The 19367-nt window shown below is 37.6% G+C and overlaps 1 protein-coding gene and 1 long non-coding RNA gene across 2 annotated transcripts in view; one reads left to right on the top strand and one right to left on the bottom strand.

Moving 5' to 3' along the window:
• Positions 1-12792, top strand: part of golph3a (golgi phosphoprotein 3a) — a 29832-nt gene extending 17040 nt beyond the window's left edge. The window contains exons 2-4 of the mRNA XM_088629536.1: positions 5811-5942; positions 7822-7936; positions 10714-12792. Of these exons, the coding sequence (XP_088485662.1) occupies positions 5811-5942; positions 7822-7936; positions 10714-11138 (672 nt within the window). The 3' untranslated portion in view covers positions 11139-12792. The remainder of the gene's footprint in view (positions 1-5810; positions 5943-7821; positions 7937-10713) is intronic.
• The window catches only part of LOC148673190 (uncharacterized), a 330310-nt gene that overhangs the window by 101847 nt on the left and 209096 nt on the right, over positions 1-19367 (bottom strand). The gene's annotated exons all lie outside the window — the stretch shown is intronic.

Raw genomic sequence — 19367 nt, 5'->3', positions numbered from 1 at the left:
CTCAGTTTACAGGGTGTGGCTTATTGGTAGCAACACAGCTGAGCAGCACCAGTGTGTAGATGTATGTAGGGGTCCACAAGAATTATTTACACTTCCTGAATCATGTAAGTCAGTGACATGTAAACATCTGGAACTTAATATGGGTAAAATACAGCATTTCAGCTTAATAGTCCAGCTGATTAAATGCATGAAAATTTGGTTTGTCAGTTACTGGTTATCAAATTGGCTCCTCTAAATTGGTCCCATGGTGCTTTGAACTCAATTGTAAAATAAATATACAATATGAAGTGGTGTGTTTTGTGTATCACTACTTTTGTCTGTGTTTTAAAGTGACAGTGGAGTACAGATTTGTCTGTAATCCACTGTGTTAACAACTTAAGTGAAAAAGACTTCCTCTAAAGATCCGTGTATTATGAGTATTGTTTGGCTGTAAGTATATTCACTTCCTAAAGTAACATTTTTTCTCTTTATTTTTGCTCCCTGAATACAGGGTGTAGTCATTTCACTCTGGCAGTACAGACACATCTCTGGATTATTTAATAAATTCATCTGAAACCTTGACAACTGTTATGATAAATCTGTATTTCTAGGACTTTCAAGGAGACCTCATTCAAAAGTGTAGTTTAATAATGACACATTCTTAAATTAAATGGATTAGCAAGCTAATTTGCTTCAAGTTAATGCTTTTATCTGTGACTCTGTAGTCCGTTTGATGCCGTGGTTAAGTAACTTACACCTAACTGAAATTTTTCTCTGCTTACCTGAAAATTGATTTACTCCAGTTAACATGGTACACCAGGACCAAGTTATTTTACTGACATCAACAAAATAAAAAGTTTGTAGAGTTCTTGGGAGATTTATTTTTGTTCCGTGGGTATCTCTTTTTCAGAAATCAGTGTGTAAGAGATCTTTGAATCACAGTCTGTTATTTAGAAACCTCATAATTCTAACTTGCTTATATTTAATCACTGGGATTGGCTTTCAGCTGATTGTTACTTTTCAAAAGTTTATCTATTTATTTAAATTGAAAAACACGTCATGTTTGCTTCTTTTCATTTTTGATTCCTGCATGCTGACTCTATTCCATTAGGTCCTGAATAATGAAATATTCACATATTATGAATGATGATTCCATGTTGCATTTAATGTGCCCTTATATATACAAATGTAGTTCACTGCAAGTATTTAATGTGACTAACATAACTTGTTTAACTGGGAAGTCTTGACGGTTATCACATGGGTAATGTAGGGAGTTTTCATCAAACTACTCAGACACTGAAACGAGATTTTAGACCATGCAGGAAGCACAGGAGTTTTGATGACTACAATATGCAAGGTTTCCTTTTTCTTTTTTTTTGCACAAATTTACCCCCCTTTAAAAGGTTATTAGCAGTCTTTACCTCTTTTAAATTGGTAACATCTTAGAGCAGCTTATTGCCCTCCGGGTATATATATATTTTTAATTACCAAAACTTATTTTAACTGTAGTTGTTAAATACATGACACTTCTGCTGAATATTGAACAATTGGTGAAAATAAATCCATAACAGAATCCAGATGTAAACAGCAGAACAGAAAAGCAAGTTACATAATGGCCTCTTCAGAAAAGGAATTGGCCAAAGATAAGAGATGTCACGTGCCAAAAGATGAAAACATTTGACATTAGGCATGTGATTCTCAGATGACTTCTTGACTTGATTGTTTTTCGTATTTAACGCATCCGGTAGCAAGAATAGCTGTTCTTACCATGATTAAAGCACAGTTTCAAACCACACTGCTCATGAAACCAAGTTGGTTCTCTTTTTTCAGTAAACACTGAAATTATTCTTCAGACATGTGTTCACCATTATTTTCTCAACTTCTTTTAATGCCTGTCCGTAGGAGACCTTTAAATATAGGAAAGGAGGAAATGATTTATTGCTTTGTCACTTAAAATGTTACTACTTAAATACTTAATGAGCTGTTTTGTATCTGCATACTTCCATTATTTATAAAACTTTATTTAAATTTTTAATAATATGGGAGTTCTAAACCCTCACAGAAACCAAACTATGGTAGTGAAAGTATTAAATCTCTTATAGCAATCAAACTGTAGAGAGAGTACTACTTAATTACAATAAAAACAGGCTCTTTGGATGGTTTGGGGGGTTTGTATCTATGTTTTTAGAAGAGACTCAATTCACTCCTTGAGGTCAATAAATATATTTTGTTCATTCAGAATGAACTCAACTTTTGAAAGTGAATTGCTTTTTTTCCCCAGACAGATGGGGAAAACTGCCATGCATTATCTAGAGGCTAATTCCAGAAATGATGTGAATAGTTATGCTTCATAGCTGAGGACTGGTGCCCAGATGTGATGTTGGAAAGAATTGTTTAGTAAGGGTATGGGAATAAGGGTAGTAAGTTGTATTAGCACTGCTGTGCTTAAAACAGCAGAGCAGCTGACCTGAAACAGTAGCAGTGTCTATCTGGCTTCTCCAAACAGAGCTGGCCTTATTCAGATCGGTGCCATAAGACTCCTGCGGAGGCCCACTGCTGTCTGCAGATCAGAACCCATTGGGACACTATGGAGCAGATTTGGCCGGCTAACTCAAGTACCAAATACTGTACTGTTGTGAAAAAGCATTCCAATCCCTTGGCAATTCAAAATAAACAATTCTCCATCTTAAATTTGCTTAACAGGTGAGTTAAAAAATGTCTGCAGTTACTCAGACAGTGTTAATGTGCTGAATATTCCAAAAGCACACGGCAGTCTAGGAGAAACAGCAGTATTATTTTTCCAAAGAAAAATAGAAACAAATTTATACCCACTGCAATTAAAGAATGGTGCCTTTCTGCTTTACTTTTCGATACCACTGAACAACCAAGTTAGATGACTAGGACTTCTAGAGTAAATTTGTAAAGCAAATGTCTACAGTGGTTGAAACTTTTCATGAGATATAATCATTTTCTATTATGTTTATCAATTGTATTTGTGTGAAATGTTTTTGACAGTGTTGTACATACGTTTACCTTTTTAATTTAATTTTGAATGTGGGTTTTAGGAATAAGAAATGGCCTTATGCACTTGCTGTTAGCTTTACTTGACCCTTTTTCACATCTGTGGTTTTGCCTTTATGATGTGATCATATTCATTTATGATTTATTTTTGTTTGTCAAGGATTAAAGAAACCTGGTCATTCAACACAGCAGCTTTGCCTACACACTTGCATATTTAATGGAAGAAGGGATTTAGAGTTCATACAAATTCTCTGTATTACTCCTTTTGAAGATAAAGTGATAGACCTTACAAGTGAATTAATTTAGAGACTTCATTTAGATTTGTTATGAATTATGTGGCTTAGCTGCCTTTAATCAAGCTGTGCTGAGAGCGCTAGCCTCCTCGCTGTATGTTACTGCAGTTCCACAGTTCCACTGGCATTTTACTTATCGCCATGCTTCCATGGCAACCTCCCCAGAGGCCCAGGTCGGAAGAACACTGGCAGGCCTGACATCTGGAGAGCAGAGGTGAAGGCTGACTTCACTGGGGCCTCCCGGAGATGCATGGCATAGAGAGAGCACAGGAAACTTGTAAAACAACTGTGAAGGCACACATTCATCTTAATAAACTGTGTGTTTTTGTTTCAGCAAGTGCACAATAGAAAAATATACAGTATACAGGTATGGGGGAACACGGTGACACATTGGTTAGCATTGCTGCCTCACAAGGCTGGGGCCCTGGGTTCAATCCTGGACCTGTGGTGCTGTCTGTACATTCTCTCCGCAAGGGTTTCCTCCAGGTGCTCTGGTTTCCTTTTACTTTCCAAAGACATACTAGGTAGGTTGATTGGCTTGACCCTGCTATGAGTGTGTGCATGTCTGTGTCTGTGCCCCCTGTGATGGACTGGCATCCTGTCCAGGGTGTACCCCACCTTGCACCCAGTGCTTGCCGAGATAGGATGGATGAATGTTGGGTATACCTTTTGGTGTTAACTACCCTTTTCACATTTTTTTACCTTTCCCCTTATTTTATTCAAAATAACCACTTGCTAATCAGCTCGACTTTGGCATTACAGTTATAACAGTCATGCCAGCCTGGCAAGGGAGCGAGGAGGACCACACAAGCTTTCCTCAATCACAGGAAGAGCTGTGTGATCCAAGTGTTGCGTGTTCCAGCCTGGGTCAGGATCGTGTTGCTAGATGACACACAGTTACCTAGACGACCCCTGCAGCCGCCACAGATCTTGTGGTTTGTGGCGCTGTTGGTGAATGACTTGCCTTCTCCACTGATTGGCATTGAAACTCTGATATGGGCCTGTGCTGCCCGTGACGTGACAGAAGGTACAACTGTAAAGACTCGAAGGCAGGAGGGCCGGAGGTCTTTGCTTACATCTGTCATCCTCCCCTGTCTGCTGTTGCAGGGATTGTAACCATGAGCCGAGATGTGAAAAATGTTAAGTTGGGAACTCCAAAACTGGGGAGTATAATAAATAATAGAGACTCTAAATTTGAGGGGAAAGAAATTGTGCTGTCAGGCCATCTGCTCTTTTTTCACATTGAGTCCTACAGCACTTTCAGCAGAGCTAGGGTTGATTGAAGCACTAATGCTTAAGAACATAGAATTTGAAAAACAACAGAGGAAATTGATTCAGCTTTCTAGGAGATCTTATAGCTCCAGCAATTTAATCAGTTTCTTTGTTAAAGGGGACAGCACTGCTTTCTCTCAGAACTGGGGCCCTGTGTTCAATCCCAGGTTGCTAGGCTGTGTGGAGTTTTTATGTTCTTCCTGTGTTCATGCAGGTTTCCTCTCACAGTCCAAATGACGTAGAGGTAGTTTATTTGGCTTCTGGGAAAATTGGCTCAGGTGTGTGTGTGTGTTCCCTGCGATGGAATGGTGTCTCCTCCAGGGTCTATCCTGCCTTGTGCCTGTTTCATGCTGGGATATGCTCTGGCCCCCTCATTAACTTGTATTGGATAAAGCAGTTAGAAAATGTCTGGATGGCTGAATGTTAATTAAAGGATTCTTAAGCGTCATCTTCACCCACATGACTACAAAATTGTTTCCAGACTCCCACAATTCTCTGTGTGAAAATGCTTCTCCTGTATTCTTTGTTGTAGCTCATGTTCACAGCACATTACAGGTATCGCTGTTCAGTGGCAAACCTCTGATTGACGTCCCACATGTGTTGGGGAAGAAGTGGAAAGTCTTGTTTCTGGTTTGAATCTAAAAATTAATATTATTGCTGAGTAATCTTATAATTACTGTAATGATATTGTTGAGTAATCTAGAGTCATTTCAGTTTTTTGATTTCACTAAACAGCTTGAACATAATTTAGTATTTAAAGGTCTTTATGACTGTTTAATATTTAACTGCCAAAAAAGTCCCTGGAGTCAAGTTTATTTCTATACATTTTCTCTGGCTTTTAGGCGCAGTGCAGGCTGGCAGATTGTAAACACTTATTTCATTGCGTGGTCTGTTGAAAAGAGACCATCTTAAATTAATTCCCTACAATGAGACCAGGGAAACACTATTATGAATTACACATTTCAGTGTGCAATTTTTTAATTTTTATATATCCCATGTTTTTCTTTCCCTTAAGTGGAAGTGTGGCTGAGTCAACTTTTTTTTTAAATCTTTGTGTGCCGGATATTGTCTACTAAATTTCTTTGGGGTAGAGAGTGTGCATCCTACTCATCTCATTGTTTTGCTCGACTCCCATTGGGCAGCTCCTCAACAACTATGGATCTGCATCCTTTTTTTTTCTCTTCCCCCGAACAGTGCGATCAAGCCCTGCTGTTACTTAAAATGAACGTTTCTGTTTGTACACAGGGCTACACATCCTTTTGGAACGACTGCATCTCTTCTGGTTTGCGGGGCTGTATGCTTATTGAACTGGCCTTAAGAGGACGTCTGCAGCTGGAGGCTTGTGGGATGAGGAGAAAAAGCTTATTGGCAAGAAAGGTCTGTACCAGTTTCTTTAGACTGTAAAAGTGTGAAGACACCTTTTTTTATCATGAATCGCCTTCAGCTCCAGAGATTTTATTTGGACAACTTTGAAAGAAAACCGGTTCCCTCAAGTTTAACATATGTAATGTTTTTCTCCTTTTTGAGTTGAGATGGTGCTGTTTCACTGCTTAGGAGATAAACTGCTGTTTTTCACTTGATCCTTTTTAACAATTTAATACAGCAGGAATTCAATACAGCAACCCTGGAAATAGTTATCAAAATGTGCCACTTTACTAAAATTGTGTTTTGAAAATATATATTTTTAATCCTTGGAAGAACTGCACCTTTCTTATGCTAGGCAAGTTAAATGCATGCTCATTTTTGAGCTTCAGAGTTAAATTCTGTGTTGTGAAAGTATAATTATATACTTTATGATAAAAATGTTAATTGTTTTAAATTTAACATTAAGGGGAGAGTGATACAGTTATTGATAATTTTATAATAAGTTAAACAAGGAACGCGCACCAAATGTATTCATGTACATTTTTCATACCCCTTGAAAATAACTCTTCACCACAAGAGGGAGCAAGCACCTAGGTTTATAGAGCCAGGTTGTATATGTTTACACTAATTTTATTAGAAGGGTGAATATCTAGGGATTAAATTCTATAATGTGAACATTTTTAATCATGTACTGAACTAATATTCCTTTATATCAGTCCTGGTAATATCATGTGGTTTCATGTGTGAAGATCACAGCACATTCTCTGCCATGCCAAATCAGTCTGCCATTCTTGTTTATCATTTACACACCATACCTATTTCATCATGGTTTTTTTCCAGTAGATCTATTGGGACCAAACACATTTAATTATAAGCATTTATTTTTACAGTGTTCCACTATTTTTGTCTGTGGGATTTCTTGCTACCTTCAGAATTTGCACTTTTGTGTTTGGAGTGGAGATGTTTTAATGGATTTAAAATGAGCACTGGGATTTTCTAAACAACACTGTGAAGCTGTTCATTGTTCTAAGAGTTTTAACCTCTTGTTCAGCACATGTTTTCTAGCTTTACCTAGAGTTTGACTGCCCTTGATTTAAGCAATTTGCTTCACAAATTGAAAATAAGATGCTAACCTTGCTTAGAATAATTGTACTTTATTTTGAGCATATACTTCTTTGCACTGAACTGTTTGGTTAGAAAAATGTGATATAACAGCCTGTTATGTGATATAACAGCTTTCACACAGGATCTATTTAAATTGTGTGTTCGTATATAGGCTCATATAATAACAAGCTCAGTCTTTTTGTTAATATGTTAATATGAGTTGTAAACTACGTGGAACAAACTTTGCAGCAGTAAGTAATTTAAAGATGTGGGAAAGTGCTGTTTGTATTGTCCTAACATTGTGATTTAATTTTCTGTGCTATAGCTGGGTTCTCATAATTTTTGACGGCTTTGGTACACATAACGCAGTATCTTTTTAGTTACATTTGATTTGTGCCCTTAATTTCCGGGAATACCAAAAAAAAATGTTTCCTTGTGGTAGAGATAGACCAAAGGACTGCTTGCCATCAAAAAAGCTAGTTATGACCTTTCCTCTCTCAAGACCAAAAGAATTACAGGCGATTGTGAATAATTCGTTATACATTCTGACAGAATGACTTTGGTTTGGGACAGTGGAACTGGATCGTACTGCTGGATATAAGATATAGTTCTTTCACATTAACTACATTATTCATGCAAGCATTGTTATACTAGTCTGCTTTTACCAGTCTGTGCCCTTTGTGACCTGTGTTAATTAAATGCATAAAACATTAAAGGCATCCAAATATGTTTTTTTTAAATCATTTTGTCTTTTGTAAAATCTAAGGTTAGTCTTTGATGTTGCTAGGTGATTTGTAAGTCTGATGCGCCGACTGGGGATGTCTTGCTGGATGAAGCTTTGAAACACATTAAAGAAACTCAGCCGCCTGAAACAGTACAAAGCTGGATTGAACTGCTAAGTGGTAAGTGGACTTTCTCTTCCTGCTTGTCTACAATGTTCAGAGAAACCATCTCTGCCACACACAGTTATACAGTTTTAAGTGTTGTCCTGTTCTTAATTTGAGCTCATCTGCATTCCACTAGATGGACGGAAGCACAATTTCTGCCATGTCTTCATAGACTCTTACTTTTAAGAACTTTATGGTTATCCTGAGTTTTAGGTTGCACTGATGCAAACTATAGTACAGTACTTTGACACATTTATGAAATTGGGAACCTGTGAATGCAGTGTTTGGAGTTATTGGTCTAAACCTTTGCTACAGTTTGGATAAGTGAATGTATTAATAATTCCAGTACACCAGTGCTAACACCCCTGATTTTTCAGACACCGTCAAGAGATCCTTTATGATCAAGTAGTCAGGACCTCAGCTGTACATCTTTTCAGAGGATCACACTCTGCTAGAGCACTGGTTTCTAAATTGTATTCCAGAAGAGAGAGGCCTGTGTTTCTGGATTTCCTTGGAAGTTTCGTATCCCAGTGCTATCCAGGCCCAGCCTGGTTTAACTTCTTAGATTTGGTGCGACCAGGTTACAAGCACTCTCCCACTTACTTAATTTTTAAATTAATGCAATAAATCTATTTGTATATATAAGGATGCACTGGAACAGTGTTGTTTAGAACTTTATTGTGATGTGTGGTTTATTTATTTTTTTACGTTTATTCTACGTTAAATTGGCTTTTCATGTCTGTATGTTTGTAGTTATCTGATGTTTAGGGATTTGGGCATTCCTTGGGCTGAATTAATATTACACTTTAATTATTCACCTTTTTTTACTTGATGGTGCTGTTTCACCAGGTTGTATCAAACCAGGTTGCTGTATATTTTACCCTCAGATGCAATTAAATTGTTAGCTTGGAAACAATTAGCGCATTTACTTTTCAACAATTCTTATTTGGACTTAATTATACATTGCAGAATGTATTCTGCAACCCATTTTGGAACTGTTTATATATCCCCCAAAGAATTATTAACTGGAAGAGGTTTTTGTGTGACATTATTTCCATGACAAGAAGGGTTCTGTTGGTAAGTCCAATGAAAGCTCATTCTTTCAGCTTAAATTCAGTTCAAAGACTATCCCAAGCAGATACACAAACTGTAAAGCATACAAAGTCTCATCTGCTCCATCAGGTCAATCTCTAAATGTACGTGATTTAGTTTACAATCACTTCCCAGGGAGGGTAAACAAAATGCATGTCAGTACAGTGTATCTGTAGAGAAAACCCTACAGCCATGCTAAATAAAAGTTGTTTAAAAAGAGAGGATCAGTGTTTGTACTAAACAGTGGGAATAGTACTAAAAGTGTAGTTATTGTTCACAGTGATATGGTTAAAGTACCCCTTAAACAGCAGGAAAGTGGAGCTTGAAGGATTACTGAAAAATGCAGGAAAATCACATATGATTAGGCCCAGAGCAGATGTAAGAGGCTGTGTAAGGGAAATGAATTCAAAGAGCTTTCTGCTTTTAAACACATCGCTATAGTCATTTGGAATTAATTACTCTATTACTGTAGCTGCCCCATAGAGATAGTGTCCCTTTTACAAAAAGGTCTTGTATCCAACCCGCAATGATAATATTTGGTGTGCAATTGGTTGTGCTCATTTTTTCTCATGTTCTTGGCAAAGGATTACTGTGCTTCATAATCAACAGCCTTGGAGAAAAAAAGAAAAGCTTTCTGTGCCATCTCATGATCAGTATTTCTCAGCTTGGATGGCATCTTTGCTTTGCAGTCTTGGTATTGGGTCTCGTCACTTGTATTAACTTGCACCTGCTTCAGGAGCTTAGACAAGCCACATTAACATATAAGAAATACTTCCAGAGCTTGGAATGTACAGGCTTGTTTTATTCAAGAAAACAGAAATGCATATTGAATATCTGCCACATTACTAGGTTTCCTATTATTTGCATTTATCCCCACAGTTTTGAGTCTTTGCTGCATTTTCTTAATATTGAATGACCAAACGTAAGAATAGTTTGTTTTCAGTTTAAACTTATCTTCATCTGAAAAAGGGATAAATGACCTTGCCTACACAACATAGACCACAACAAGAATTGAGAACTGGGTTTACTGGGCCCTGTAGCTTTTGAAATCGTGTATCTATTTGTAAGCTTGTGAAATATGTTCACCTTCTTTAGTCGTTTATGGTGAGGAAAACATTGCTTCTAATTGAGTTTTATCAGAGTCTGGGGACAATTTTCTTAAGTATAGCTTGTGTGATTATCCTAAGAGTCTTGATGAGTAGACTGCCATCTGTTAAAGTAGTCTGTTGATAATCCACCATTAATCTGTCTGTCCAAAGTAAACCAGAGCCCATAGAACAAGATGTAGTTTTATTTTTATGCTGACAAACCTGTTGCAGACCATTTTCCAGCTTTGCCTGTGAACAGACCTTAATTATAGTGGTGTTTTATGTGTTGTTAACCCTTATAAATTCAGATTATTTGAATGTTTGGCTCCTGAGTGGCTCTGTAGGACATCGTTCTTTCCTCATGTACAGTATAGGACTTAATGCCCAAGCCAAACTGCAAACAATTCCCAGTTTCAAGTTCGGTATAAAATACTAAAATAACCAGCAATTTTACATTTTGTCAAAAAACCTTTCTACTTAATACAAGACGTCACAATAAGTTCAGTAAACCTCAAGCACCCTTTCAACTTCATGAGCAGATAATGGCGGTTTCTTTAATATCAAAATAGTCATTCCTTTTCTACTCTACTCATCGTTTGTTTTATTCTGCAGGTGAGACGTGGAACCCTCTAAAACTGCACTATCAGCTAAGGAACGTACGGGAGCGCTTAGCCAAAAACCTGGTGGAAAAAGGAGTGCTCACAACTGAGAAACAGAACTTCCTGCTTTTCGACATGACGACACACCCCCTGACCAACAACAACATCAAGCAGCGCCTCATTAAGAAAGTACAGGAAGCCGTGCTGGAGAAGTGGGTGAACGACCCCCACCGCATGGACAAGCGCTTACTGGCCCTTATTTTCTTAGCCCATTCCTCTGACGTGTTGGAGAACGCTTTTGCCCCGCTTTTGGATGACCAGTACGACCTGGCCATGAAAAGAGTACGACAGCTGCTGGACTTGGACCCGGAAGTCGAAAGTATGAAGACCAACACGAACGAGGTCCTCTGGGCAGTGGTGGCTGCCTTTACGAAATGAGTTCTCACAGTGGACTGGTAATCTTGTTCAAACGTTGCTATGTCATGTAGTTTCCTCCGCGTTATAACTGGGCTTTGACCCTGAGACATGTATCATTCTTTAATATTTTCTTTGCTTGTAGATAATCCCTTCCTTGCCCTCCTAGTTCGCTGTGAGATCTCAACATCTAAACACTCACGTTACTCCTGTGCAAACAGGACTTTTAAAAAAAATGTTAAAAAAATCTGTCTGGTTATAGATCCACTCTGTGGGTGATCTCTTCGGAATATTTCAAACTGGAGGGGACTGTTTAGAAAGATTTCACTTTTAGCCTGGTACATGACTGAGGCCTTTCCATGTTTCTGAACAGCCATTTTCTTTACAGTTGTGCATTGTACAGTTCAAGGTAATCCACTGTGACATTTCAATGCCCTGTACTGAAGACTTGTGGCACGATTTAAACTAAACACAGCACCTCTTGTAAGTTTCAACATGCTTTCTACAGGGTCTAGCAGTCAGCACTTTGTACGGTCGCCCCTGTGTATAGCACAAAAGTTTAGTCTGACTGTTCACCAGGCAAACAGCTGAGTTTCTGCCTAAACCAGAACGAAACACTAGTTGAGGACAAATATTTTGCTCCTTTTTTCGATTTTTGTCGAGCCACGTTTCCCTGTCTTATATTTATGTTCCCTGAAATTTGATTTACCAATGAATGCTATAAGAGATCCATTGATATGTGATTTTGCTTTGGTGTATGAGGAAGGTTTCTGCTTTGTGTTTGTCTGTTGTACTGTTCAAATCTATAATCTTGTTTATTTTTATAACCTTTTAAATAACTGAACAAACAAAAACAGCCAACCCAGCTGCCAGTTGACTAAACATCACTATTTGAGTTGAGCATTCCTGGGGTGGAGCACATTCCACTGTATTCTGTAAATACTTTCTTGTAGAATAAACACCCTGTCTTACTACCCAGTTTTTTGGACAAGAACACACCTGACCCAGAGTTTTGTGTTAACCTCTCACTTACAGTGGACACTGGGGCTTTAACAGCATGCGTCATTATGGTGTAGTGTTGAGATCTTCTTAACAGGCACTCCACCCAGTGACGACTAGATTTTTTATCTCCCCCTCTGTGCTGTTTGGAATGGTTGTGATATTTTGTTAACATGACTGTGTAAAGGAAGCCTTTGACCAATTTGTATCCTAAGCGTGAGTGGAACCTTCCCTTCTGTGACACAAATGATAAGATAATGTCTTTGACTGAAAATGTTCATATCCCATGCTTATTTCATGCTGCATGATTTTTTTTTTAATTTCAAGACTCAAATTTCCTTACTCCAGAAGCTGATTTTTACTCATTTTGTATTCATTTTGTTACTACATTGTGCAAAATCTTTTTTTTTAAACTGTTACCTCTAATTATGGCTTGCTTTACAGTAGTTTATCTTCACCTGATGTATACAATACATTGGGGAGATAACTCAACACTGATTTTGGTATGATAGCTTATTCATGACAGGGGTTTACAGGTATCTGACTATGTTTTGTTAATATACTCTTGGAGTAAAAATACTAGGTAATGTATAACTGTAGGCTTGAAATTAAAGGGATCCCTAATCTGTATACTTGCTTTTTACCATACAATAAACTAAGATCTTGAAAGTGCCTGAAATAGACCAAGTGGATGTCTTCATTTAATTACAATAGCAGTCTATAGTGCTGCATGAGGATATGTCTGTTTCCATTTTGTAATCATTGTATTAAGTGTTAGAAAGATGATGTGGGGGGGGGTTAAGTAATCAATGGATGGAATTGTGAGTTCAATGAGAATTTTGTTCAATGAACATGAAGATTTTGTTGCTTAAATCAAATCAAGTATGGATCAAAGCAAAACAAAAGCCAAGATTTCCACTTTTGGTGGTGAAGAAAGATGGTAAATCTATACAAATGCTATGTAGTTCCTAATGAAGTTCCTTCTGGTAAACTTTACTATCCCAGTAGGCCTCTATGATGGTAGTTCAGTTATAAGGAAGAAAACATGATTTCCTTAAAGAGTTGTATTCATGCTGCAACTGTTTCCAGCGAAAGGCTGTTGTGATACTATCATAATCCTATAGAGAACATGGTCAGGGACAATGAAACAGCACAGATGTTCTTCAAGGTCACAATTTTCAGCTGCTTGAAAAGGCTTTTATGTGGTGCAAACATGTTCTGAAATGTAGATATCTGTAGTTTCTCTACTTTTATTTAGAGACCATTCATCCGTCTCACCTGTCACCAATTAGAGCTTAAAGCAATATTAAGCCATGAAACTTAATATTTTATATTACAGCAAACCATGTTCTTATCCTGTACCACTTGCTTCTGTTGCATCATTTTTAATAATGGGGATAAAATCATATCCAATATATGGAGGGGGAGCCTTCAAGTTGCTTGTGGCAGGTTTGCCATTGTCTTGATTAATGTCACTCTCAAGATGCTGCATGCATTTCTCTCCAGTTCTTCTTTCTTCTTTGTGTTGACGTCAGGTTCATCTCTCAGAGTTGTTTTGGGATGTAGTCCTGTGCATGACTTCACTGGAGGGGATGACGGGGCCTACTACAGGCAACTTGCGTACTCTTCGGACATTTTTTGTAACGTGGCCAGCTGCCATATCACCCTGCGACTCACAGCAGACGACCTACTGTAGCTAAGTAGGTGTGAGTCTGGTTAGTACCTGAGCTGGGGACCTGGGAAAAAATAAGGTTCCCCTGAAAGTGGTATTAGTGGGCCAGTAGGGGGAAGTCCATGTGGGTCCCAATGCCCCAGTATAGAGACAGGGAAACTATACTGTAAAAACACGCCGTCCTTCGGTTGAGGTGTAAAACTGTGGTCCTGACTCTGTGGTCATTGAAAATCCCAGTGCGTTTCTCGAAAAAAGAGTAGGGATGTTAACCCAGCATCCTAGCCAAATTTACCATCCAGGAAAGCACTATATTATAATGTTGTTATTAATAGTTATTATTTATTATAACAATTATTATAATGGTTATTATTATTATTTTTATTATTATTTTCTTTATTGTTACAAAAGGAGCATGAGAATGCATAAAATTATACAAATACAACCAAGTCTTAATACACAGAAATTATGTAAATGGTTTTGTTGGTGTTATGATATTGTAATCATTGTAGTACAATAGTGCACACCACTGATAACTGACTTCTATAGTGACAGTATTCATCCCCCCTGGACTGTTTCACATTTTATTGTTTTGATATGGAATCATGATGTATTTAACTGGGAGTTTTTGCCATTAATTAACAGAATATGCTGTAAAGTGTGAATGTGAAGACAAAATTCTACAGATCCTTCTAAATTAATTACAAAATGCAAAATAACTAATTGCTTAAGTTTTCGCCCCCCTTTGATTCAACATTTGGTAGAAACACGTTTGGCTGAAATTACAGCCAAGTGTCTTTTTAGATTAGTTTTTACCAGCTTTGCACATTTGGGCACTGCAATTTTTGCCCCTTCATCTTTCCAAAATTGCTCAAACAACCTCACATTGAATGGGAAACATAGGTGAACAGCAATTTTCAACTCCTGCCACAGATTCTTGTTGACTTGAGGCCTGGGCTTTGACTAGGCCACCCCAGGACAGATGATTTCTCTGTCCTCTGCTGCATCTATCTTTTTCCTTCTATCTTCTCAAGTCTTCCAGGCCCTGTTGCAGCAAAGCATCCCTATATCATGATACTGCCCCCACCATGTTTCCCAGATGGTGATCTCAGGATTATGTTCTATGATGCATTTGCGCCAAACATAACGCATACCATTGAGGCCAAAAAGATTAAGGCCAAAGAAGGCAATAGAATCTTCTTCAATTTGGTTGTAGAATCTCCCTCATGCCTTCTGGCAAAGCATAGTCAATGAGAGAGGTTTTTGTCTCTCTCCCATGAAGCTGAAATTTGTGAAGCACTGAGGCATCTGTCAAATGCACTTTTTCCATCTCAGCCGTGGAAGACTAATTTCTTAACAGTAGTCACTTGGCGGCCTCCCTGACTTCTTGCCTGGATTCTCAGTTTCGGAGAACACCATGTTCCATATTTTCTACATTTCTTTATAATGGACTTTACTGTGTTTTGGTGCTTCAAAATTTTCTTTTACCCTTCCTCTGATTGGTGCTTTTCAATAACCCTATCCCAGATTTACTTTGAAAGTTGGATTGTCTTCATGATGTAGTTCTGTTGGGATCTGTACTTATCAACTGTGGGGCCTCCAGTGAACTCCTGAGCTCATGTGAAATACCCTAATTGCACACAGGTGGACTCTATTCAACAAAGGATGTGACTTCTAACGACATTTGGTTGCAGCAGAGCCTATTTTGGTGGGTCATAGTAAAAGGGGATGAAGACTTATGCTATCACTTTCTGTTTTATATTTATATTTTTTTTATATTTATTTAAATTTTGGAGGATCTGTAGAATTTTGATTTCAGTTTGACATTATAGAGTGTTATGTGTTGATCAATTGGAAAAAATCCCAAATTAATACCTTGCAATTCTATATGGTAACACAGTAAAATGTGAAAAAGTCCAAGGAGGGTGAATAATTTTGATAGCCACTGTAGCCATAAAATTCACTATTCTAATGCAGAACCTGAGCATAGATGAATTCATGTCCAAACAGGATTGCTTTTAATAGTTTGAATAATTGCAGACTTACCAGCTGTTTACAGAAAAAGAACACACATCCATGTCTTTATTGAACTGAATTGTGTGGAGGAAACAGAGGAAAAACAGTCAAGATAAGAGGCTTTGAGCTCATATCAATAAAAGTCATATTTTCCGCAGCTGTCTTGCCTTAACATGTCTCATGGGAAAAGTTTGATCACAGAATTTCTGTAAAATCAGTTTTAAAATAAAGCTAATCTACCACACATTCAAATTCCAGTATGTTTTATTACATTTAGTAGAAAACTTTGTTCAAATGTAGCAACTAGACTGTATCATGGATATACAGATTTTGAAAATTTGAGTATATGGTGTTTTTACTTGATATGAAAAAGACCATCTAGATCAGACATAAGACAGGCCACATCTCTTTCTTTCCTGTAGAATTTAAACTAAATGTTAGAACAGGTGATTAATTGTCATCAAGTATTATGTTATCACTGTTAAAAAAATAAAAATCAGAGTCCCTTTATAGATACGTTTATTCATGCTGCATTGTGCTGTATTACAATTTCTTTCAGGTTAATTTCTTTCTATAAGGAAGTCTGTTTAAAAATATTGTTTGTTTGTATGTAGTAGGCAAAGAGAAATTGCCAGTCCTTGTCATGTCTGTTGAAACTGTGTCCTAATTCCTGGGGCTGCTGTGCCTTGTTTTTGTAGATGTTTAGATAAAATGTTCTGTTTGCTCAGACAACAGTGATAACATTCAGTAGTGAATCTGCCCACATCTTGGTCAGTCAGGTGCACTCTTGATCATGCAGAAGACCGTTTTAAATGGCAGTTGACAATTTTGCAGTGGCCAAATGAAGTGCAATACAATATCCTAATTATTTTAGAGGATTGTAATTGATACATAATACAGAATAACATGAGTCCGGACAACTGTTTTAGCAGTTCAGATTGTTCACTGGGTAAAAACATAAGCTTTAAAAATAATTACGAGCCTTGTGATAATGAAGCAATGAGGACAATGGTACCTATTAAGCTTAGGAGTTTAGGAGTTTCAGTGCCAGCCAGTTTATACAGTACTAGTGCAGAATACTTTTTTGCAAGCGTGCCTTTTTTGGGGGGTATGAACCATATCTTCTGCAAAGTGCTAAAGCACAATTGTGCCAAGCTGTGCACTTGCTACAGTGCTTTCACAAAATGATTTTGTAGAAAAACTAAGATCATTATCACCACTGGCAAACAAATAGATCCCCCCAATAATTTTCTAACTGCTTTATTCTGTAGAGGGTCATGGGGGAGCCAGAACCTATCCCAGCAAGCAACAGGCACGAGGCAGGATACGCCCTGGACAGGATGTCAGTCTATCACAGGGTAGATATGGACACAACACACATTCACTAGGTCCAGTTTCCCAGAAGACATTTCACCCATCAGTATGTCTTTAGACTAGGGGAGGAAACCCACAAAAACTGCACACAGATAGCACTCCAGGTCCTGTATTGAACCCAGGGCTCCAGCGCAGCAAGACAGCAACGCTGACCACTGTGCCATCATGCTGCCCATCCTGGTGTAATAAATAAATGCACAGTACCAACACAATATAGTTGTGCTAGATTTCACAAGATAAAAGAGAGAGGAAGCCATTAAGTCTGAAGGATGAAGCCAGACTATAAAAGTCATTTCTCCTCTCTTTGCTAGAAAATATAACATCACACTATAAACAAATGGTTTGTGTTTGCTTTGTGCTGGGAAAGAAAGCTTTAGAATAAGTTAATGGGCATTTTTATTTATATTTGTAGGCCTAATACACGCAGCTGGTTAACTTTAGCAGTGGATACTTTATCACTGGTGATGAGTTCCACATCATTACTGTCAGAAAATCCCATCTACCTATGAACTCACTTTTGTTTGACTTTTCTTTAAATTGTAAAACTAAATATTGTCCAAGCACATCTCCTTCCTTTGTACTTTCCTGCTGCTGTGCTGCAGTGCTCCTATTTTCCATTACACAGCAACAAGTGTCAACTGGCACATAAAGCAACAGTATAAACACATTACTGCTGGACCATCAACGCTGGTTTCCAATTGGGTTTTGAATCACATCCAAGACTTATGCCAAGTGTCATCTTTCCTTGTCCTCCACAATATTGTTCAAGTACTATGGGCCTTTTGGAAACACTGCTGTGGTTTGTAACTTGGATTGAATGGGAATCGACTCTTGAATATCAAGTACCCAGGTGGGTGCACTAACTACTGACTTAAGATAGCTGTGGTTATTTTAGCCAAGGTGCAGACATATATATAATGTGCAGTTCTGTGGAGTAGAATGAAGCACTCATTGAGGTGGTCTGTATTCTTTAATGGGGGACACATCTGCATCCATTCTAATTCAGAGTTATATGCCAATTCTATGTCTGGAAGAGAATCCGTTTTCTAAACAGCAGTACATTAAAGACAGGCACCATCCATTCTGGACTCCACAGAATAAAAGGGCACAATGTCTGTTCAAAGCTAAAGCACATCAGACATCAATACACTTGCATTAATTGCTCCAAGACTCATACCAATATATACCAATATTCTTTTGGTATATGAATACAGTGACTGAGCTGTTCTTTCCTATCCAGTGGACATTTTTCTTTTGGGTGGGGAGTTGTAACTGTGTAAACCATATATAAAGAGACATTGTCTGATGCAATTCACAAATTTTTGCCATGCAGACCACAGGAATGCTTTGGAAAGCATATTCTATCCAGTCCAAGCAGAACTGTGTCTAGAAAAAGAAAAGAACCACAGGATTACTAGTTTGTCAGTTTATTGGTTACACAGGCAAGACCAAGAGGTTTTTTTTTGCTTATAAATACTAAACCTTTCCATATGACCATTGGCACCAATGTTGTTTTCTCATCTTGAAAAATAAAGGAAAAAAAAAAACTTCATTTACACAATTAGTCAACTCCATAAACAGACAGACTTCAACTCACTGTGCACATACACCATATGCATACGTTAGGAGAAACAATTCTTGTGTAATTTAGTCTGTGGTAGTGAACTTCCTTAAACTTTAGATGCAATCAAGGTCACATTCAATTGAACAAACACTTTATTTTCCATTTCCTATTTCTATTTTATACTATATGTAAAATTAAATAGGAAGAATCGTTTTATTGTAACAATATAAATATATGCTGTTACAACATATAAAACAATAAAAATACAGTATATCTGTCTAGAATAGAAAACGTCAAATCCAAATAGTCTGACTTACATTAATCTTTACAGTACAGCACTGGATTGAGAGGTCAGAAGTTAATCAAAAGGATCCTAATGGTGGCTAAAAAATAGCATATGACCAGGAGCTAAGAGTCTTAGGTACATGTTAAAATCATATAATTGACACCCTAGCAGCCTTACTGTAATTATATGACTGTGTGCAACTCTCTGTATTTCACCACCACAATGTAATTTTACATTCAGATTCTTTACCTTTACAGCACAAACACCCATGTTTTATTTCTTACTGCATGGTGGTCATGGTTATTTAGTGTAGCACAACGCATTAGAAGATGTACTCTCCATCTA

The sequence above is a fragment of the Lepisosteus platostomus genome, chromosome 4, assembly GCF_059453375.1.
Source record: "Lepisosteus platostomus isolate fLepPlt1 chromosome 4, fLepPlt1.hap1, whole genome shotgun sequence".
NCBI classification, from domain to species: domain Eukaryota; kingdom Metazoa; phylum Chordata; class Actinopteri; order Semionotiformes; family Lepisosteidae; genus Lepisosteus; species Lepisosteus platostomus.
The sequence above is the reverse complement of the archived record's forward strand: the minus strand, read 5'-3'. Positions and strand labels throughout refer to the sequence as shown.